The 23,570-nt window shown below is 39.6% G+C and overlaps 1 protein-coding gene across 20 annotated transcripts in view; it reads left to right on the plus strand.

The window, feature by feature from the left end:
* Nucleotides 1-22,478, plus strand: part of ARMC2 (armadillo repeat containing 2) — a 79,724-nt gene extending 57,246 nt beyond the window's left edge. For 15 of the 20 annotated variants that reach the window (XM_026071985.1, XM_026071982.1, XM_026071977.1 and 12 more), the window contains 6 exons: nt 5,310-5,628; nt 7,161-7,283; nt 9,195-9,308; nt 10,727-10,859; nt 13,129-13,286; nt 17,792-22,478. In XM_026071985.1, coding sequence (XP_025927770.1) covers nt 5,310-5,628; nt 7,161-7,283; nt 9,195-9,308; nt 10,727-10,859; nt 13,129-13,286; nt 17,792-17,928 — 984 coding nt within the window. In that variant the 3' untranslated portion in view covers nt 17,929-22,478. Of the gene's footprint in view, nt 1-5,309; nt 5,629-7,160; nt 7,284-9,194; nt 9,309-9,953; nt 10,171-10,726; nt 10,860-13,128; nt 13,287-17,791 lie in introns of those variants that run through there. The other 5 variants (XM_026071989.1, XM_026071990.1, XM_026071993.1 and 2 more) reach the window with 5 other exon arrangements.
* The last annotated feature ends 1,092 nt before the right edge of the window (nt 22,479-23,570 follow it).

Here is a 23,570-nt window from a genome sequence, read left to right on the forward strand (position 1 = left end):
AAATGCTTGTCAAGGTAACCTTACAAAGGACTTTTATAGATTGTGTTTCTTTTCTCCTACATTTACAAATATGTATTTTCTATTCCTCCTTCCTCTAGCCCAACAATATGTCCCCAATGTCATAGTGCCTTGGGCAATTAAAAAGCTATGAAAGGGATGTGGTAACTGGCCATTAAAGAATCAAAATATGAGATTTTTCTCCTGGGTTTTGTGTGTGCACATGCATATTCATAACTGATCAATCATTCTATCCTGAATTAACACTTTTTCAAGAAGAAAATATCCATCTTAGGATAAATATACTGACAGCTGGAAAGTATTTCCCTACTGATTAATCTAAATAACCACAGAAGGTCACCCTTTCCCTACAGTATGATTTCTGACAGTATGCCTAACTGACAGTATATGTCGTCTTCCTAATTCTCTGGTTGTGATTTTTTTTTTTTTTTTGTCTGAAGTAAGGAAAATGCAAAATGTATGCTCTGAAAATAAAATGGTCAGGGAATGTAGAATCAAAGTTTGTAGGCATGCAGCCTTTGTTGGCAGATATCATAAAAAACCTGCTGTTCTGGTGTACTGGAAGATACAGGAGAGTGAATGTAATTACTAGATAGGTAAATATTAGAATATCAAATAAGAAAAACAAGAAGGTAATACTGCTTTGTGCTACTGACACTGTTACTAAAATATTTTGCCTTGTTCTGGTATTTGCATTCTACAAAAGATGCTCTGAATGGCTTTGAAAAGAGATACAAGAATGATTAGAATTCCCCCCAAAACAAGATTAAGCAAATTACTTTATCAAAGATGAAGATTAGACCATGAGCAAGTTACCTATTAATAGAATCCATGTAAGGAAGAGATTTCTGATGGCAGACTGTCCTTTAATCTAAGGGGGAAAAAAAAAGTAGTGGCTGAAGCTGTACAAATTCAAACTAGAAATAAGAGTAGACATTTTAACCAGGCAGATCAACAGTCATTGGAGCAATACCATGGAGGATATAGTGTTCAATTTTTTTCAGTTTGTGAATTCTAGAAATACTTTTCAGTGGAGCGTATGCAATGCTTTTTACCAAATGTTGTTCTCTTGACAACATGCTTACTTTTCTTTGCTACCTTTCCCAGATCCCCAGGTGTTCACTAACCTGAGGACATGAGTTCTTAATTGCTAACACACATTAGGTAAAAATGTACCCTCTTCTGAAAAGTATACCTAAACGGATTTCTTGATGGAGAAATTACTGGTTAGGGCCCTGTGACCAGTGTTGCACAGAAGTAGGGCGAGGTTACTTTAATGTCCTCTCCTTATCCTCAAATGCATTAATATTTGTGGGGAGTTCCCTCTTTACTGACAAAGTACTTCTTGCTATCACTGTGGCAAAGCTTTTTCTCTCTGCTCCTTACTTCAGGTCTCTCAGTCARGAGCATCCAAAATTTTCTTGGCCAACTGAAAGCTGCTTGAAGGTTTCTTCATTTGCTTTTGATACTTCCAGGCTGTTCTCTCTCCTCTCCCTCCTCCCCTCCACTTTTTTTTTCTTCCCCCCTTAAATCAGGTTTCATTTGGGGTCAGTTACTACTACTGGGTTTGACCTGGAATTTTCACAGTCAGGATGTCACTGTAAGTTAAATCTTTACTGTGTTTGGAAGAAGATGGTGCAACTGCTGTTATTTTGTCCTATAAGTGGGCTGTCAGACCCTGCACAGAAAAGTCTCATCTTTCTAAGGGTATATAATAAAGCAGAAAGACAAATCCGAAAATTAAGTGTAAATTTGATCCAAATGAGGCCTAGAAGCAATTCATCCTGCTTGGCGGCTGGTGGAATTATTACTACCTCTGTTAAGTTTGTGTAACATGGAAAGCACCTTTCATTTACAGCTGGAGATTCAATCTGAATTTTTGTTTTCAGAATTCCCCTTCCCACCAAAGGTGGGTACAGGTGCCAAACAAACTAAAAAAGGTATTTGGCTAGTGTGTGCAAACCTTAGAATGGACTTCCTTGCCTCCCTTGTTTATCTTGTTTGAGTTAGAAATTACCTACCTAATTGGCTTTACTTTCTTTCTGATAAATAAACCTGAACTATTTGTAGCCGTGTTCATCATGATTTACGGAAAAGGGCAAATAAATTTTAATTGCTAAGATAAATTGCTGTTCTGTGACTCAGCAAGCATATTGAATACCTTTGCTACTTGCACAGTGCAAGGAATAGGTTTTAAGAATCAGCTAAATAATGAAGTCTTTCAAACCAGCGATCATATGTATATGAGACTGTTTGTCAGAAAATTAAGTCTTAGAATATGTGGTGTCATTACCCCTTTAAAAACAAAATATTGTAGTTTCTGGACAGATTGGAAGAAAATAAAAAAATCAGTTCTCCTTCTGGAGCTTTGCTTGACACGTTTCTTGGAAGTTGTTTGTCAGTGAAGCTGCGTGGTCTCACATAGCTCTCTCCAATCCCATTTGGGTGCACCCTGTGGACAGCATGTCTCACATGAATGCCTCCGCATAGGAAGATGAAAGAACACAGTGTAATTCCTGGCTTTAGTGCTAAATTGTCTTTAGTGCCATACATATTAAAACCTAGCTATTATATAAATTAATCCAACAAATAACCAGTATGTAATTTTTCTGTACAGCTGCAGGAATGTCTGAGATTCCATGTATGATTTCTTAGTAAATACTCCAAATATTTGGAGATGTATAATAATCTAATCTATTAGACTCATATTTTCTTTATGTGCAGAAAGGCCCATGGGCCTTGTACAGGTTTAGTCTTGCAAGCAGTTTCAAAATGCCATTTACATATATTTCTTTACACAGCAATTCTAAGTTGGTGTTTCTCACTCTTGCAGTGCTTACCTAATGAGCATTTTAAAAAATTTAGCCAAAAATGAAAATAAAAACCTTAGAGCCCTCTACTGCTCAGAAGAAGTTGTACTTCCTTTTTTTCTTTGACTCTACTAGTTTAAACTGTCACTGGGAGGTAATGAAATTTTGGTAATATGCTATTAAAACCGGATGTGCTTAGCTAAAAAGCTGTATTTTATAAGTTTATTTTGATAGCCTGTAGGTGGAAAGAACAGTTGAGCTCACACTTCTCAAAATATCAGCTGATTGCTGTACAGTACCTGTTTGTCTGCCTTCTGATTGGGTAGAGCCGTTGCTGGGCTGATATTGTTTTGACCAAAATTAGAAAGTCAATATAAACGAGTCAAACTAGACTGCCTGCTTTTTTCAGTTCTCTCTTCTGATTCATCACTTGTTTGTTTCAAATTCTTACAGCCTTTGTGAATTGGGGATTGTGCCAGCAAAGGTGAAAGCTCTTAGTGGTTAGTCAGTAGGAACGGTCATAAAAATTTTGTCTCGATGACATTTAGATGCTAGCAAAAATAATGATGCCTAGTTTAAAAAAAAAAAAAAAAAAGGAAATGGGTCCTACAGAGTGATTGTGTTCAACATACAGGTGAGAGAACCTATTCCTCACTTAGGAGACTGCTACCCTGAATTTGTGAAGCAGGCATTCACCTTCTTGACCTTAAGTGGATGTTAGTTAGTGCCAGCGTCTTGTGGCAGAGGCTTAAGACCTGAGATTTATTGGTGAAGTCATGTATGAAAGTACAGACGGATTCACCGATTACCTTCAGTATTAATACGTATACTTTAACAATTTGGATTGTGTCTGGTTAATTTATGTTACTAGTACCATGTAGGATTAGACTATCTGTGAATATTATTGTTGTGTTTGAAGAAAAACACCATGTAAATTGTTTACCAAAATCCTGGGTTAGTGCAGGTACAGCAGTTTAGCAGCTAAGGAGAGACTGCTGTGCTGYACTTGAAGAAACAGTGTTACTTTATTGTACTGTTCAGATAAAACGTATGGACTTTTCTCTTTGGAAATGAATAGATTTTGATGCAAGTGACAGAGGGAAATGTTTTTATTTGTTTATAATGAAATTAGTTCAGACTTTCAGAATTTTTTTTCCTCCCATACAGGTGGGTAAAAAAAAGATGGGGATGTTGTTGAAGGACAGTTCAATTAAGATCTGCTTTTGTTGCCAAAAAACTGTTCTATCTCAGTATGTCTGAAATGAAGCAATGAGAGATACAGTCCTATATTCCACTGAAGGGCAGGGATAGGAGTGTTTCAAGAGATCAGCTTGGTTAAATCATGAGATCTCGAGATAACATACAAAATTAGAAAGTAGGTCTTATTTGCCAATAAGAATAAAAGGGTAGCAAGAACATGTAAAATCAAAAGCAGAAAAAACAGAGCACAAAATGAGATGCAACTAGAAAGGGACATAAAAAGGAATGGGAAAAGTGTCTGTGGTATATTAATAGTAAGAAGACAATAAGGAAATAATTGCTGCAGTGTTCAGAAGAGGATGAAAATTATTGACAGATGATACTGTGAATATTGAAGAGTGGAATGCCTTTTTTTCTCCTTTTTCTGAAAGGGTCGAGTATGATCCAATAACTAACCCGTATTCCAGCCTGAGTTCTTTTATCACTAAAGAATGAGCTAGAGTATATTTAAGTGTCTTCAAAACAGCTGGGTCTGATGAAATGTACCCTTTGGTACTTACAAAAGGGTTGAAAAGGGTTATGTGTGGAATTTTCGAGAAGTCATGTGGGATGGCATGGTTGTATGTCACCTCCCTAGGAAGAGGAGAAAGAGGAAGAATGGGGGAATAATCCAGCAGTCAATGTAGATTGAATTTCTGGTAAAAATCCAGAGCACATACTTCAGCTATCTATAAGCGATTGGATTTAACAAGGAGATGAGTAAGAGCTAACATGGATTTAACAGTAACAAATCRAGGTGAAGTAGTTTATCTTCTACAATGGGTAACAGGGTTAATGAATTTCAACACTTAAGACTGCTTGAAACCTTTCGAAGACTAATACGGCCTAGAGAAAAGGGGAAGGTGCTCTATAGCCGTCACAGCTGACGTTTGCTTGCTTGAAAGGTTAGTAAGCTCTGGCTCATATGATTATTCTAGTTATATAAAGTGCTGTTTTAAGATTACTGTGGATAAAAATAGATTACCTATACTAAACACCTCATTAGTAATTACTCCAGTACTGTGCTCTTCCTGTCTGTCAAATATTTTTAATTTCTTCTCTAACCAGGGTTATGAAAAATAACATAAAAATTATTCCTAGTTGCCTTATTTAGCATTTCTTCAGTTATTCTGGACCTGCTATTAACTGAATTGTGAAGCAAATGAAATATTATCTTCTTCTTAAGCAGCTAATAGCTTCTAATTGTTTTCCTTGTAATATGGTTTATTTATTTTATTGCAGGATTTGGTTGTTCGTATTGTCTTCATTCTTGGGAATTTAACAGCAAATAACAACCAGGCCCGCGAGCAATTTTTTAAAGAAAAAGGAAGTGTTAATACGCTGATATCATTATTCCAAACCTACCATAAACTCGATTTGAATGCAGAAAAATGGAACCATGGAAGAGGAGAAGAAAAGAAAAACCAAAAGCATCCTTCAGAAGCAGAAGATGTTCTGATAAAGCTGATAAGAGTGCTGGCCAATCTCTCCATTCATCCCAGTGTAGGAGCAGCTCTGGCAGCTGCTCATCACGTTGTAGAATTACTTGTTACGGTACTAGGTAATAAAACCTGTATGATGTGTGTTATTTTTGTTCAGTCTATAAGGAAAGTTCAAGATTTCACTACTTAACCTTCTTACTTAGAGTCAGCCATAACTAAATTGGTCCTGTTGCTAAAATAACAAAGTCAATCTGCTGGTCCTCATAAACTGCACTATGTAGAAAGCCTGTCTGAGACAGTGGAAGTGTTGCTTCTTTGGTACTGACTTTTCAGGGTCTAGGGGAAAGAGGCTGTTTTATTCAATGGTAAGATTTGCATATTTGATCATTAAGGATAAACAAACTAGAATTTTATTTTAAATATGTCTCACTCTGAGTTCATATTATAACAGGTGTCTATTCCTATCAAATGCTATATAAATGTATTGAGTTTTTTATTTTTTAAGATTTGCAGTTTTTGTGACTATTCTGAATTAATTCTGAATTATCCCCCCCTTTCACCCATAACTTCTAGCCTCCTCCAAAAACTTCCTCTCATTATTATTATTTTTTTTTTTTTTGAGGTTTCCAACCTTCATATCTTTTTGGGTGGGAGGTAGTATCCCTTTCCCTCCAACCTGGGGTTTAGGACTGCAGTTTCTTACTGCTCACTGTTCCCTTTATAAATTTAATAATAGGCTAGGACTGGGGAGTCTGTTCTCCCAGTAACCAAGTTCAGCAGTGATGAGATATCTTTCAGAGAACTCAGTATTTTTTAGTGTGTGATGAGAACATTAAATATTCTGTAAAAACAATCAACCCACTTGTATGCTAGCTTAGCTGTGTTACCCACCAGACACATGGGATTCCAGACACAGACACTCAAGTCCATAGATTCTTTCTTATACCCTGTGAGAGCTTCCTGGGTTAGAAGGATCTTAATCTTTTATAAGGGCTTGTGAGCCTCAAAGCTTGTCTCTGACTCCATCCCTTCTTCCTGAGCACCGTTTCAATTAGTCTCCTACAAAATATTCTCTCTCCCTATGAACAGAACCTCTCTTTTAATTCCATCACCTTGGTTTGAGAGACATCCTGAACCAGATGAATCAGTATAATCAATTTTTAGACTTTGCCAGTGTACCAGGAAATTTTACGTTGATTAACATTCCTTCTGTCAGGAACTCTTAAGAGAGAGAATGTTTCAAATAATGTTGAAGTTGTGGGGTTTTTTAATGTGTCATAGTACCCAACATCTTAGTGTAATAGTCTGTGGTATTTTTCTGTGCCTGCAGTCTGATATCTATCACAGGTGTGTTCCTGCACGTGGGCTCTTTTCAGTTCTTTGCAGTGACTTTATCCAAAAGTGAAAGTTTGAAATTCCTTGAGAGAAGTTTGAATGAGGTTGAATTTTTGTAAGAGTACTGGTCCAGTTGGTYGGAGCAGCAGCTGTCGTACTGTAGCTGTAACCCTTTATGGTTCAAACAGATTGGGAAGAGTATAGCTGTCCTAGTTCTGCAATCATGTAACCTGTGATTTTGTTTGCTTCGGAGCTGTAATACCCTTCTAAGTTTGACTCGTGTGTCATATGCATGGATATATTTTTTTAATATCAGAATACAAGTCAATTGATGACTGTGAGGAGCTGGTTATCAATGCTGCAGCAACAATCAACAATTTATCCTACTACAAAGTGAGGAGTTCTGCAGTTGAAGACAAGAAGCTACATATTGCAGAAAGTAAGGACTTTTAAGTCAGTACCTTCGTGTAGTTTTTTGAAAGTGGAAGTTATGTGTGCTAGACTTTGACGCTACAGAAAATAAAGACACTGGTAGTATTTTGTGGTATTATAGTGCAGGAATATAAGTTTTATAAATTCTTCCTGTAGCAATTTCTAATTCTTTTGGACCATAATTCTGTGACTTGTGTGGAAATATTTGGATTGTTGAACAAAACCCTTCTTTTCCTCCCCAAGTGATTTACCATGTTGTTTTCTGCGTAGCAGCTTTTGCTAGACTTGTTCAAAGTCCGTATGCTTGAACCAAAGTAATCACATGGCTTTTTACTTCTAATCAGAGCTATTTCATGTGTGATAAGTAGTATTTTTTTTTTCTTCTTACTACCTTCTAGAGCTGCAAACTCTGATTTATGTCTGCAGTTTATTTGTTTCTGGCTAATAAATCCATTGCCAGTGTAGGAACGGTGTGAGTCCCTCCCCTGTCAATACAGACAGTGGTCATATTTTAGTGAGGTGTGGAAACTGCATCTGAATTCTGGTTCTATTGTGTTAATGTTATACAGAAGATAAAGAGTCTATGCCTTGAATACCTTGCTCTCTAACTAGGCGAGACAGAGGCTGAAGTTTTCACAGCAGGCAGAATGAGGAGTAGAAAAAAATATTCTGTCTCTCAACCTAGTGCCCTGGCTGCTGGATGTCACTTCATCTCTAGCTAACAGTTCTGCTGTTGTGTTGTGAGTCATTTTATTCCCCATAAGCCAGCTGTCTCTTAATGCCAGCTGGAGAATGAAAAACTTACTTTATCATAGACAAATGCCTTACTCCTCTCCCTCTCCCTTCTGCTCTCCCTCTCCTGTTTTTATTGTTAGCCTGTGGTGTCAGTCCCATCACCTTTCCTCTGTCTGAACTAAGGAGGACAGAGAAAATCTTTTGCCAGAAAACCAGCAGGTTTCTTCCTCCAGGAGACATTTTGAGAATACTTGCAAGTGGGTGGATCTCAAAGACAAAAAATAATGATTTCAGATATCTTTCTAAGACAAATTCAAGGCATGTTTGGTATCGCAGCATTCAAAGAAGGAAGTGATGGGAATGAAGCCAACCTCTTTTTCTCTCTCTCTCTTGCCTCCCACTACCATTTCTCTCTCCTCTGTGGTGGAAGGGTTATGGGTTAACTGTTTGAGTCATTTACATGATGGATTGATTTCAGTGGTTCCCTTCTTCATCACAGAAGACTGGTAAACATAGCTTCTGTGTCACTCCCTTGCCATGCACCAAAAACCTACATGATGGTTGCCTTTCCTAGGGAATGCTGAAGTCTCTTTGTTTCTGGTGAAGTTACATGCTGCTCATATGTGAAACTGCTGAACAACAAAGCAGCAAGCAAGTAAATGCTTCAGACCAGGGACAATATTATGTAGCTGTTCAGAGAAAATGTATTTGCTTGTTACAGTAGCACTGGGAGAAAATATGGCTAATGTCAGCAAATAGTTTGAGTTTAAGGAGATGTCCTACTATAAAACCCTCTGTTCAGGGTCTAGTCATTTCTCTCATATACTACAACTTTCTTTTTTCTTCTTCATCTTCCTGGATTTTCACATGAGCCCACTCAAAAYTGTATAGCAAAAGTGTTGTCCATTATTACAAATGTGCTTAGGCTATCTTCATAACTCATCCGTTCCTTCTCATTTAGCCTTCTCATTGGAGCTCTTTGTCTCATCTTCAAAGCCCCACCCAATTTAGCTGTTGTTCTACCATCTGCTCACCCCCTTCATTGCAGCCAGAGAGATACTGTTCACATTTATTACATTTATCTGTTGCTGCTTGCATTCTGATATTTATTGATTAAAAAGCCAAGCACGTGTTTGAGATATACAAGTAATTGTTTTTATTTCATTTCTCTACAAACCAATAGTGCTTTTAAAGCTGTTAATGAGCAACAGTATGGATGGAGTTGTGGAGGCTGTAAGAGTCTTTGGCAATCTTTCCCAGTATCATGAGATATGTGACTTCATCATACAGAAAAAGAGTGAGTTACTTCTGCATTTGTAGGAATGTTGTTTTTAAATGTCCATAGTTCTAAAAATGAAAGATTGCTAATAAGCTATCTCAGTTGAAGGGTAAAAACAATCTTATCTCATGTTTTGTAAATGATGCAAATCTTAGAATCAAATAGTAGTCATTATAAACACAATTTTATTTCAATTTCATTAAAATGGAAATAATTGGAGTAGGAAAAATGTCACTAGCATGTGTCTTTGAGAGCAAATACTACAAAAAAACTTTTTCCAAAAAAAAAAAAAAAAAGTTTTGAAATTTCCAGTCACTCTGTCTAATCCTCAAGTCCTACAGGTTAGTAGCGTTTTGATATAAAACGAAAATCCGCCTTAGTTCTCATATAGGTTCATAATTACAAGTTTTTGATTCCCATGTTTGATAGCTTATAGCACTTTGTAACATGCATTTAAGATGTTTGACTACCTCAGCAAAGGGACCTCCTATTTGCCTCTGGGTATAGTAGTATACAAGCCTTTTCAAGTGCTTTTCCTTTTGGTGTCTGAAGAGCTTTGGGTAACATGGCAGCTCCTTGCTATCCAGAGGTGGTGTGTTATAAAAGTTTAATTAAACAACAATTCACTCTAAATTTTTTGCTTTTATCTGTCGGTGCTTGAAGTGAGATGATCTGCCAGAATATAGACCCCATTCTTTTAAGGGTGGACATATTGCTGCTTTTGGAGGAGAAAGGCCTCTCTCAGCAGTGGAAGAACTGATACTTGGTAACAGGTTGCTAATGAGCTGTCTCTGTTGGAGGGAAGAATTTTCCAACTTGGAGAGACCATGGTGTCGGACCACTGAGCTCAGGAAGAGCCAAGAGGGTGCCTCTCCACTAGGCAAGACTGACTTCCTTACTGGGGCTGTCTTTCACTTCCTGTTGACTTCAGAGTCCAGCAAGTGCTGCAACATGCGGCAAGTCCAGCATCTGCTTCTTGCCTGTTTCTTGCAGGAGTCCTGGGCTGCAGCAGTCACTGCTGGACTTGCGCAGTCTAAGGCAACTCAGTGAATGCCAGGCGCTAAATCCAAGCGGTTTCTGCTGACTGCACTCTTGAAGGGAGAGTCATGCTTTGGAGAAATAAGCTTTAATTCGGTTTAGTCAAATTACCTCTTCTAACTGGATCTTCATATTACCTTGGTGCGTTTTTATGACTRGTTAGAATTTTGTAGTTGTTGAGTTGCTGAAACTGGTGTTCAGCATGGTGTAATGGCTGGTACTGTCTCCTGTGCCTGTTTTGGCAACTTCATAGTAACAGGCTACTGGGTAGTATATCCTGCTTCAGTGAAGCACATTTGACTGCTTTCTGTGTATGCATGTTTAGTTAGTATGTTGTAATGCCAGTTGTATCGTAAGTCCATCTTCTCAGTAATTTTGTTTCCTTCTTTACAATCCAGTTTACAAGTTCATGATTGCTTTACTTGATGCCAAGAATCAAGATGTCTGCTTTTCCGCCTGTGGAGTTCTGCTCAATCTCACTGTAGATAAGAATAAACGAGCTCTGCTGAAGGAAGGAGGAGGAATTGGGAAGTAAGTCCCTGAGTATGTTTACAAAAAAGACAAGTTCCAGAATTGTGGACTAGGGGTTTCAGCCAGATTCTGTTCCTTTGGGGCCAATAACTTGTAAAAGGGATATATACTGAATAAATATTCAGGATCTAAGTCTTCAAGAGCCTTTCATATTCTTCCATTGTGTTTTGGGGAAAACATTAGAGAGTGGTTGAGCTACTGCATCACCAACAACCATGGAATAAGCTCCCAAAGATCTTCATGATACATACRGCAGAGGAGAGTACCATACAACACAGTAATTATGGCATGACTTTTTGCAGTAGCTGCTTGTGCTGTGCTCAACATAACTGGATCCTTGAGAGCTAAATCTGAAGTTAATAGACACCATTAATGTGCCTGTTGCAAGTGTGAAGATTACTTCAGGAACTATTTTACCCTATATGATCTCTTGCAATTTTTATAACTACTAAGTTGTAGCTACCCAACAGCACTGCAGGGAGAGCTATGTGATGTGGCCGTGTTCAGCACAGAATAACTTCTGGGTCTCCTATCTGAGAGTTGAGGTGTAAAGCTTACTTATATTGTAAGTGGTATTAGATCTTGAAAAACCACTGTGGATGCAACACTTGTGGCTTTGATGTTCAGATAATAGCGGATCCATTTTAATTGGAGCAACATGAAGGATCTTGTTCTGATGCTTGTAAAGCTGTTGATACAACCAACATTTATGAAACAATATACCTAACTTTGAAATGCTTTCGGGTTCATACACCATACAATTATTTCTTTTATGCAGTGTAAACAGGGCATAGTCTGCTTGTCTTTCCTTCCCATGTTCTGGTTATGTTGCAAAATTTGAAAGCTGAAAAACAAGAATAAAAATAAATTACAGGCTAATTAAAATATAATGTTAGAAATTTCTATAACATAGGATTTTCTATACACTTTCTGAAAATTTTTGAAGAAGGAAGGAAAAAATAGCAACAATATGGAATAAATCTAGAGAATATGAAAGTGACTGTTAAGGAGGTCATCCTGACTGTGCAAAACCAGCTCTGTGGATATTTAGAAATGAGGTTATTGTACAGATATGTAGTGGCCCTGATAAAACATGGAATTAGTCTCATCAGAGAATTAAACTTCTAAAAATTAGAGCAAGCTCTTTTTGCTTTTGATCAGATGCCTCCCAGTCTTCAACAGTGCCTTCAGAGAGGAGAGAAGAGGCAATTGGCCTCTTTTTGTTTGCCTTTCAATTACTGATATTTTTGACCATACCTGAATGTAATAGGTGTCCTGTGTTCCCTTTATTAATCATCAGATTATAAATCTCCCAGTGAAGTAGGGAAGGGAGAGAAAGTGGGCTCATGGGGTGAGGAAGAGAACAGCAATGAAAGGATTACTATTGGAGAGATCACTAGGGACAGCAGGTGAAGAATAATGTTTACTTCTGCTGCCCCAGGACTCGTAAATACTGCTGTTTGGTAACGTGAACGCTTTATGTAAACTGATGCAGGCAGCTTAATTTCAGAGTCCTGCTTATGATGTAGACTGCATTTGATGTCTGCAAGGAAGTGACACATTGGGAGAAAGGTTAAGAACTTAATGGTCCTTGATAAAACTGGCAGTTTTGAGAGGAATCCATTGGGAATGGAGGTTTAAGGATTACAACAAAAGAAGGGATGAGATCTGCAAAATGGGTCAGACTTCATGAAATGTAACATGTAATCCTGAGTTGTGGAAATAGCAGTAAAAACTGCTTTCTTTTGGATGTGTGTCTTCTGGTTAGATTCTCTGATGTGTAATAAGCTGGAAGTTCTGACTGAAGCTTTTTCTGAATTCATATCATCTCATTCCTGGATGGACTCTTAGTGCCTGATAATGTTTAGTTCACAMTGCAGTTTCTGTTCTAGTGGTACTACAGATTAGGGCCAGTCACAGATTGTCATGAAATTTGTTGGAATTTATTATCTTTGAGATACTAAACTTTTACTTTTTTACTTTATACTTTTTAGTATTTTTGAGATGGTTAAATAAAACGATGATTGAAATTGGTCAGTTGGGTTCAAAAGTTATTGGAGATGGACAGATGCAGGCAGGCATATATGCGTATATAGACAAAAGGGATGTTCATATCCTTAGGGAACTAGACTAAATAAAGGGGAGAGGGTACTGAGAAAGAGAGAAGTATTTTAAGTTTATGAACTTAGAATTTGTCTGCAACCATTCATAGAGTCTGCACACATTTCTAGGCATTGAGCAAAACACTGTTTTTGTTTGATATTGACAGGTTAGTTGACTGTTTACAAGACTTTGGGCCAGCAGACTGGCAGCTGGCTTGTCTGATATGCAAAACCCTGTGGAACTACAGTGAAAACATCACAAGTACAGCCTCATGCTTTGGAGAAGATACCGACACACTTCTAGTGCTGCTCACATCACTCTTGGGTGAGATTTACAATCTTGGTCTCTTCATTAGTAAGAGAAACTGAAGGACAAAATCAAAGCAGTATTGTTTGGATGGAAGTGCAGCTTAGAGGTTGACCAGCATAGACTATTGCCATTAGGTCTCTTGCCATTCAGCACGTTCCCTCACATTTTACAGATTGCCAAGGTGGAACTGGCTGCTGTCACTCCCCACTCTAGTTTGTCTCGTTAGCATGCTATTGATGCTTTCCACCAGCTGCCTTTTTGCCTTCTTGAGCCAACTATCCTGTAGACTTTCAGTGCAAAACATACTTTTCACTGGATGTGGGTCCCGCTGGCCTCAAAAGTAATTGCAGGGGTTTACAGAAGCAGCAGCTCTGCTCTGATGCACCTGGTTACTATGCAGAAGAGGCCAGGCAGCCCGAGAGCATGGCATTTCCCCTCAGCTGGGGCTGCATGCTACAACCAGCGGAGCTGGCTGCAGGTGACAAGGGTCCCATGGCTGCTCTTCTTTTCTCACCACGGTCTCCCTGTGTGCAAGGACATCCTTACAATTTCTCATCTTCTCCTTGAAGCTAGGGAAGGTGAAAATACAAGCTGGAAGGTGCCCACAAGTGAATGTTAGGGCCCTGCTTTGCTTAGCCAGTTGGCTCTTTTCATCTGCGTGTTTATGTTTGCTTCGGATTTTACACAGTTTAATTGCTATGTAATAGTTCCATAGTCACTATATTTAATCTTCCTCCTTTAGTTTATGAGCACTACTTTGGCTCTGATTTTACTTTGGGTAGGTCATTTGCAAATATCTTTAAAAAAAACCCCAAACTTTAAAATGGAAATGAAATTGAAGCAAACCTTAACTGATTTTGATTTAATTGAAAATTTATCAAAGATTTATGCTTGTTGTGGGGAAGACTGCATGTTAGTCAGACTCGGATAGAAAGTGAGATCCCCCCCCAGTCTTTTTTGTGCTTTGTTTGGACAGTCAGAAAAGTGGGTGGCTTTGTGAATCTTTTTTTTTTTTTTTTTTAGTTACGGCAAAATGACTGTAATTCATTGTTAGAAATCATTCCTTGCATTACATTCCTTGCTATGATGGTGCTAGTGTATCTTAGTAGGGGCACTAATTCCATCTATTTGTCTTAAAATTCTCAGCATTTTAAGATCATTAGTGCATTGTTTAACATTCTGCAGCAGAACTACAAACATTCCAGTCACAATCATGCTTGAATTTTCTGACATGCAGCAAAGTATATCTTCATTCCGGATAATTCTTAATGTTACTTATTTTTTCCTCTACATTTAACACTGCCTCTTCCATCAATTAATTTGACTGCAGAGTCCAGGCGGGGTAGTAATTGGAACTTCATTAATTTGTACCACTCATGAATTGGAAGTTCATGTACAATCGCCATTCCAGTTACAGCCTGATTATGACACTTAATTAAAAATACGTCAGAATTATATCAGAAAGATAGTCTTCCTGTAAACTGTACTCAGAAGAGTAACTGTAGAAAAAGCACATCTTACGCATCAGATCTGCTTCCTCTGTGTGTTAAGAGCCAACAAATTTTTAGTAATAGCAGCTGGTTAATATTGTCCTGCATCCTCCTCCTGCCATTGTATCCAGTAACAGCCTTGAAATGTCATTGCTCTGATTCCATCATTCAGGAGGCAGGAGGCAACTTCTGACAGTTGGTGGACTGTACTTCAGCACCAGCACACTCTTTGAGTGTGTAGGAAGCTGAAAAAATGGAGCGTGGGACAGCAGACACCTCAGGTCACCTTCTCTCCTTAGGGCTCCCCTCTCCCCCCTTTTTTTTTCTTTCTCCTACCTGGAGCAAGATGGCAGAGGATATAATGAGGAATCTGACGGGGAGAGGAAACAGCCCAAAAAGGAGATGTGGGGACCAAGGAAGCCTGGATAAAAGGTGTTGTTCCTTTTTCTCTTCCCCTGCCTGATTCCAGCAGCCTGAGATGCAGCAGCAGACTCTGCTTTTCCACCACACTCTCATTAGCCTTCTCTCAGGGACAGGGATTTTAGCTGCTCTTGAGTCTCATGTCACTTTATTGGCTCAGAGCTCCTTGAGGCCGATGTTTCCTTGCCCGGCGCAGCAGCTTTGCTTTGACCCGTTCCCTCAGGAGCAAAAGCAGAGATCAGCTTCAATCTTGAAAACATCTTTCTGCATGGGCGTTCAGTGCTATTTGGTGCACAGGGCACATTTCTATCTCCTTCCTTCTCTTTTTCCAGACTTTTCTTCTGCTCTCTTGCCCCTTCACTCTTAATTGGGTAGCCCAGGCAGACTAAAGCCTGAACTCTAGTTTTCAGGTTTCCCCATAACATGCAGACCCAGTGTTCTTGACTTGCTACTGGGCTTGCAGCTGGTTCATATGCTGTTTGGCCAGTGCCTAATTTTGCTAGTTTTGAAGAGAGTCCTGAGTAATTATCTGAAGAAGCACAGCTTGCATGTGGGACACTGATCCTCACTGATCCCCAGTGTTGCTCACATTCTGCTTTGGGAAATTTAACATTTAAACTTTTGAACTGGTTCTGCTCCTTGTTCTTGTGGGTGGGTATCACCAGCCTCAGTGATTCCATATTTTTGGCTTATGGGCACTCCTGTCAACATCTGTGGCACACAGCTGTCTAATAAAAAGGAGAAATGTTTTTTCCTGTGTGTTAGAAAATAATGAATTTGGATATGAAAGCCATTTCAGGAGTAGGCAAAGCAATTCTGCCTGAAAACAAAACCTGTAATCCCTTATCTTCCTCTTCAGGGTCTATTACTCATTTCTTCGCTGCTGAGATTAATTTTGCATATGTTGGGCTATGGTGCCATTGATGTGGCAGGAGCCAATGGGCATGAGTTGCAAGTTGCAACAAATCCAATTAAATATTAGGAAAAAAATGTTTTGCCATGTGGGTGATTAAGCACTGGAACAGGTTGCCCAGAGAGGCTATGGATTCTTCATCTTTGGAGATGCTCAAAACTCAACTGGACATGGACCAGAGCAACTTGATCTAAGTTGACTCTGCTTTGGGCATGGGTTGGCCCAGGTGTCCTCCAGAAGTCCTTTCCAGCCTAAATTATTCCATGGTTCCATTGAATATGGATCTGATGTTTTAGGCTGGATTTTATCTCTGATTACAAGGTTTCTTCCTGCAGAGATGTGACATGTTTTCCTTCTTGAAAGAATGCTTTTTCTCTTTTTTTATTACAGAAAGTCTCTGTTGCAAATGACACCTTCTCCTTATGCAGAGTCCCATTTTAGACTAATGTTGCGTTCTGCCTTGTCTCTACCTCACAATCAATTCTCCTCAGAATCTCTTTAATTTTACTTATTTAGAAACACTCTGTAGTAGCGTGGAAGTCAAGTGCTGTTTGCAGTTGCTGGGAACTTCCTGTGCAGTGGAGCCCATTGCCATGTAGGAGTAATGTAATCTCTTCCTTTATAGCTGTTACAACTCAGGCCATGTACTCTACATAAGGACATTTTCATTCTTTTAAATGTTAATAGTTGCTGTTTGAATATCTTTTTTTCTAAATAACTTTTGACTCCAAGTGTAGGTAACTGAAGTCTCTTTAGCTCCAATTTCCTCTCTTACTTGCTGTGGATGTGCAGTAAGCTGTTACAGAATTATGTGTTTAACAAATTGTGAATCTGGTGCTCTTCCATAATCTAGCACAAAGATGTCACGCTGCTCATCGGGTGGAGGATTGTACTTTCATTTTAGGTCAGTTTATGGCCTGAAGGCTGTCAAATATCCTTTCTCTTGAGCTGTACTAAACTCCTGTCTTTAAAACATTTGTTCAYCTTTATCAGTTGTATTTGTAATGTAGATTCCTGATTCAGGAGCATGTTTCTAGTTGCAGACTGTTTTGTTTCTTCTGTAAGGGTTTGTTAATTTGCCACATCCAACCCCAGGAAAAATGAAGGAGGAAGAACATGTGTAAAGCAAGACTTCCTTTCATTCCTAACTTTTCTTCTCTTTCTATTAAGACTGTCCTATTATTTTTATTTATGAAGTATGTGAGGAAGGGAGGGCATCAGTATTATATTAACTGACATGGTCCATGTGCTTTAGGTATGATAGCAGATATAGTTTGAAACAGACTACGCAAACCATATTAGGAAAGTGATTTGTGACAGGAAAAAACATAGCTGTATTAGATGAATTGGATTACTTGCACTAGCAAAATTTCTGTGGCTAATATTCAAACTCAAGTAGTTTCCAGGCTGACAGTCACAACAAATGCTTGACCTTAGACACATAGCTTTGCTATTACCTTTGAGGTGTGAGAGCAGTAGAACCCGCAACACCTTTTTTACTGTTTTTCTGACTCTGGCATCCTTTATTTTCAATTAAAGCTAAATCCCTCAGAGAGTGATGCTTAGTTTAATTTAAACAGAGTTGCTTTCAAGCCAAGAACATACACAACTGATAAATTGCATGTGCTGTGGTCATAAAATAAGTAGTTGTGTTTATTTTTATTCAAAACTGGTAATGATATTTTCCTTGATTACAGATGAGGAGCTATCATTGGATTACAGCCTCAACAGAGATTTAAGAGACTACCACAGAATATATTGGGAAACAGAATTCAAACCTGTGGCAGGAAAGCTTCTTGATAGAATTCAAAGCCATCACTCCTCCCAACTATGACTGTTACTCCATTTTAATCAGAGGTTGGCTAAGGAGTATTTAAAATAGCTGAAATATTTGTAGGTAATAACATAATGATAGATGCAAATAATATATAATAATATATTGAAAACAGCTACAAAATAATTTTTTGTGATGTAGATTGTACAGTTACATATTTATAATGCACCTGTACATTGTCATTGGTAAGCATGTTGGAGAGCACAGGAAAAGTTAATTTTAAAGGAGTAGAACTTGACATTTGTATACTGGATACGATTTTTTGGGAAGCTTGTATGAAATTTCTGTGTGTGTAATTACTTTTTACAATATGTTTGAGCTTATCAAGCAGCTGTTCAATGTGATTTGTCTAATAATTACACAGTTTCTTTGCTGGCAAAATGAAACAAAGCTTCTAATTTTAAATGGTAAAATACCATTGGGTACCTGGATCTCTGTGGTACCAAAGAGCTACGTACTGTAAAAGAATGTTATATGATACAAGCCACATCTACCTACAGACTTTGACGCACAGTTTTGTCTTTTATATTTTATCCCTTATAAAATTCTGCAACAGAATAACCGTAATACTAGTGGGGCATTCTGGTGTATTTTACTGTAGTCTTCATTCTTTCACAGATGCTTTCAGTGGTCAGGAGGAAAGTTGCTCCCCTTCCCTTCAAGGAGAAGCTTTTCTTTACTGATACTGTGTGGTTAGCGTATCCCAGCTTCCCCATCGGTGCTCTTGGGATATAGGTCTAGCTGTGCTGGAAAGAGGTGTCTTTCTGTGTTGGGGCTCCGTGTCTTAAGGCAAAATGCCATTACCCTGACATCAGACTGTGTTTTTCTTTCAGTTGTTCCTTCGTTGCCCAGGAGCTGCACACGTGTCAGTACTTTTTGGGTTTTCTCGGCCAGCTGTCTCCCCTGGGCTTCTGTCCCCGTCCAAGGGGAGACCCATATGTCTTTTACGTTCCTTCTGACTTCTTCTGGCTGCTTTTATTGATCAGTTTTTATCCTTGCAGTGTGTAGAAGTCCCTGTTCGTAGCTCATGGATTTGTTCAGCAGGTGCATGACTGGCCTCAGGCAGTACTAGCCCAATTGGCTCCTGAAAGCTTTACACACCTGACCCATTTGTCTCTTCTCCTACCTCAGACTGCTAAGAATAAACTGCTGTGCAGTGACTGCTGGACTCCAGCTCTTACCCCTGGGGTCAGCAGCCTCACGCTGTACTGTGTGTGCCAGGAGGGCAATTCTCCAGCCTGGCAATTGCTGCAGAGAGGCTGAAGGAATTTATTTTTCTGAGGCAGCAACTCCGAGCTCCCTTCGTGGCTCCATGGCACGTTTGACAGGGCCATGACCTGTGCATCCAGGTGAGGAGATGCAGTGAGGAGGCTGGGAAGCAGAGGAGAGCCCTGCAGTGAGTGACTTCCGAAGTGCGCATAGCAGGCGCTGTCACTGCAGTCTGCAGAGGAGACTGCTCAGCTGTTGAGTGTGGCTTGGCTCTGCTGATCTCAAAAAGATCTCAATTATTATTCTTTCTTTTGCTATTTTAATTTTAGCTGAAGTTTAGGGAGAAGATAAATGGCTTCAGTGCCACATTTGCTTCTTGGAAAAGAGAATGGATTTGCTTTTAAGGGATATTAAGGACAGGATGATGGGTAAGTATTCCCCTGTGAGAAGAGTGCTAGAGGCATTTGTTCTTGGCATTTGCATCAAGGCAAAAGGCAGGTGAACACCATGCTGTGTAATGCAGGGTGGGAATGCAGTGGAAAAGGCCTTGTGGCCAAGTGCTGTCAGTAGGTCTAATCAGAATTGACAAATGCTGGAGATGTCAGAAGGCAGCCTGATACTGACTTCTTGCTCAAGTCCATGAGGTGGCAGTAATGTAGGCATTTAAAATCTGTTCAAGGGAAATGTTAGTTATTTTGGTCAGTACCAGTCAAACTCCAAACAAAGGCCTGGAGCGCTGTGAAAAGCATCCTCTAACAGAGGCAAAATTTGGATATTCCACAGCGAGGAGAAAAGCTGGGGCAGCCTGGGTGTTTGGCCTGTGACAGCTCCAGAAAAAGCTCCTTCAGGTAAAGCAGAGAGGGTGGCAGAAGCCTCAGTGCACCTGACAGCACAGCCAGCAGCAGCTCCCTGGCTCCTGTGGAGCTGCGCCAATCCATGCTTTTCTCTGAGCAAAACTTGTGGGTGACAATTATGAGCCCTGAAATACTGATGTACTCTTACGGCATCTTCCACCATTTGACTGTCTGTGCCACAAATCTCAATTCAGAAGCTCTCTTGTGATTTCAGGAGCCCATTCCTGTTCAAGGACCATTTTTTTTAGCCTCTGTCACTCTTACTTTTTTGTTTGTTTTTTTGGAAGGGGTGTGTGTGTGTACATGCCTACAAAGTTTTGAAGTGAAACTTTGCTGCAAAGATGATCGAAAGTCAAGCACTGACGGTTATGAATGTTCATTGCTACTCAGTGGGTAGATGGATCAAAATCCTGTGCCCTTTTTTTTTAAAAAGGGTCAGACCTGGGCCCATGCAGTAGCCAGCCATGTAGTTGCCTCCACTTGTGTTGGTGCAGACAAGGTGTTTCCATGCTGTTGCTGGGAGTGAAGTGCAGCACTGCCTCCTTCTGTGTGATGAGTGGCCTCCTGCCAGGGTCCCCCACCCACCTCTTCCTTTGGGGAAAGTCACCAACCCTTGACGTGCCAGTGACTGTTGAGAATCAGGGGGCATCGCGGCTGCGCGTGGGCTGCTGCACTTTGCAGCTGCYGTCTGAGGCTCTGCAGGAGCCACCTGTGAGCTTCCTGGGCTCACAGCCAGCAGCAGCCAGGGCAGCTCATACCAAGCCAGGGATGGGGGCAGTGTTGCCACTCGGTCCTCATGCCCTGCATGCCATGCAGCTTCTCCTCTCTGYGGGGGTGACCACTTTCATGGCATTTCTGATGGCTTAGGGTTTTCTTGTTTTTAAGACTGTCCTCCACCAACTTTAGTTGCCACTGCACTTAACAGCCTTGCTCGTTCTCTTTTACTAGGGATCACAAATGCCTCAACATTCTTGATGGAAAAACCCAAGACATTTTCAGGTGTCTCCCAACTGTGTTGTCTTATCACTTATGCCTTATTTTTAATGGGCTCTAAACACTAGGGAATGGCATAGCCTCTGACAGATCATTCATTTTATTTTCAAACAGAAGATCGCTGTTTTTTATGGCAAGCTACCTTAAATGCAGGAGAAAAACCTTGGTACCTGTAGGCCTCCTAAGAAAGATCAGTTGGCTGGAGAGCATGGGAGTACTTCATAGAAATTATGAATAGAATTACACTGGGATAAGTAGGAAGAGCAGGTAAATGCAGATCTTGGACGAGCTTCCTCATTTAACTGTGGTATCAAATTACCCTTGTTGAGGCTGGGAGTTTCCTAGCAAAATCGGCAGATACCACTTGAAATCCTGTACTAGAAACACTGAGAATTCAGTGTGCGTGTTCAAGCAGTAGCTGCTTTTTAGTAAGAGCAGAAAAATATCTATCTATCTGCTTACTTTAATAAATTACTATCATAAGATAGCCTGATTTTTCTGCCTTCCATTTAGAGAGATGCCATATGTTTGTGCAGCAAGGTTAGCAGAGCTCCTTAAAGGACTTCTTCAGGTAAGTCCTGAGAGACTCGTAGCATTTCCCTTGTGTAATGTAGGTCACTGCTTATAAGTCACTTTCAAAGTGTGGATTCCCATGATCTGGTCTTACATCCTTAGTAATTCTTAAAAATATTCAGCTCAACTCCTTCCTCTTTACCATGTTTATATGACTGACCAGTGTATGCACCCAATTGACTGCTGACCACATAAGAGACTAACTCTGAGGCCAAGTTGGGGTGTTTTGCTACTCATCTGTTTTTTTTTTTTTTTTTAACAGAACTTACATGATTAGGTGGCTTAATGTTCCTTTGTCAAGTTTAATTGAAACTGGACAGTGAGTTTAAAAATTATTAGAGGGAAATCAATGAGAAAAAATGGTATCTTCCTAAGGTAACAGGGCTGATATAGCAATCTTAGTTCTTTCTTTGTCTTCTCCAGTTGTGCACAACTGGGATTCTGGTTGGAAAAGGAATCCTTTTGGAAAAGGGTTGATCCATGCTTTAGTCTCTCCATTGGAGATAGATAGGAGAGGCCTTGGATAAAATGTACCCAAAAGAATCTGAAAGTGAGTGTATGGGGTGTTAATGCACCAGCAGTAAAATAGCTATGAACAGGCCCTTTCTCCAAGGTAAATAGCTTTATGTTTAGTCTGGATTGCATGCTCACTGTGGTTACTGCTCTGCTTGAGAATACAAGAAGCCACTCGCACACTGCAGTGGTATACTGCCTGGAAAGGGAGAGTATGTGCATGCACCTGTGTGCAGCTGGAGATTTCTGGCTGGAAACAGACAGTTGTTTACCCTTCTTGAAAGGCTTCATGTCTACCTCTGATTTAAAAAAAAAAAAAAACAAAAAAAAACAAACCTGCAGAAACTTCATTTACAGATCAGGAATATGCTTTCTGTATGTCTTTAGGCATAGTTAATTTTATGATTTGCCCTTAAACAGGAAAGTTTTGCTCTGTTTTTTGGAACTTTAAAAATCCTGTATTTTTAGTTAAGAGGAAATAGCAGATGCTTCCTGTTAGTCACAATTTTGTGACAGTTTATTAATTGCTCTCCCCTAGATCATTTTAGGTATTTTGGTTTCTTGGACTGTAAGCATAAAACTGTTCTCAGAATGTTCTGCCATTACACTGGGCTTTAATTTTCAAGTATTGTTTGCATGGACTCCTTAGGAGGAGTAGGAATGGACGGTGCAGCCTCTCTCCTCATTTGTCATGGCAGCAGTCAGGCGAAGTACCTCATGTAACACAGCTACCCTGGCCAGAAGCTGCACGTCGTTGTGGTAACACCTGTCTCTGGATGGATCTACAAAGCAACTGCATATCTTTAAGATGAGCAGTTTAAGGCCATGGATATCAGGTTTTAAGTTTCACCTTCTTTCATTCCTTTTTGTACAAGTGTTCTGTTTGCATCACAACACTGTACTTAGAGCAGTCACCCATTCCTGCAGGACAGCACTATCTTACTTGTAACAGAAACCACTTTGAGAACTAGGTCAGGAACAGATGTCTTAATTTAATTTTGTATCTGGGCTTGGGCAAATCCCTTTCTTTCCTGCCTTACAACTAAGGCTGGAGAGGTACCCATCTCCCTTCCTGTAGGCAGGTAGGAGTTTCTACAACACTTGAGCATACTACAACCCCATTGCACACCCAGCTGTAGGAACACATCCAACAGAGCTGTCAGTCACTTGTTACAAGCTCTTTCCCCACAGTACCTCTTGCCATAAACTCCTGTCTGACTGTGCAGCTCTGACTAGCCCTTCTGATGCCAGATATCCTTTTGGCACTAGCCCATGAAAATTAGCAGCCTAATCTCAAACTAAAAGTTCACTACTGGAGGGTTTTAAAATCAGTTTAATTTTCCAAACAATATTTAAAGCTAGTTATTGAAAAGAAAAAAAGGTGATTATATAAAAATACAATTGTAATCTCCAACTGCATCACACCATCTGTGAGGAAAGAGAGAACCGATACAGCAGCGCCTGCCTGACTATAGGGTGGAGGACTATRGGAACGATGAA

This window comes from Apteryx rowi, unplaced genomic scaffold (genome assembly GCF_003343035.1).
Source record: "Apteryx rowi isolate R43461 unplaced genomic scaffold, aptRow1 scaffold_334, whole genome shotgun sequence".
Lineage (NCBI taxonomy): Eukaryota > Metazoa > Chordata > Aves > Apterygiformes > Apterygidae > Apteryx > Apteryx rowi.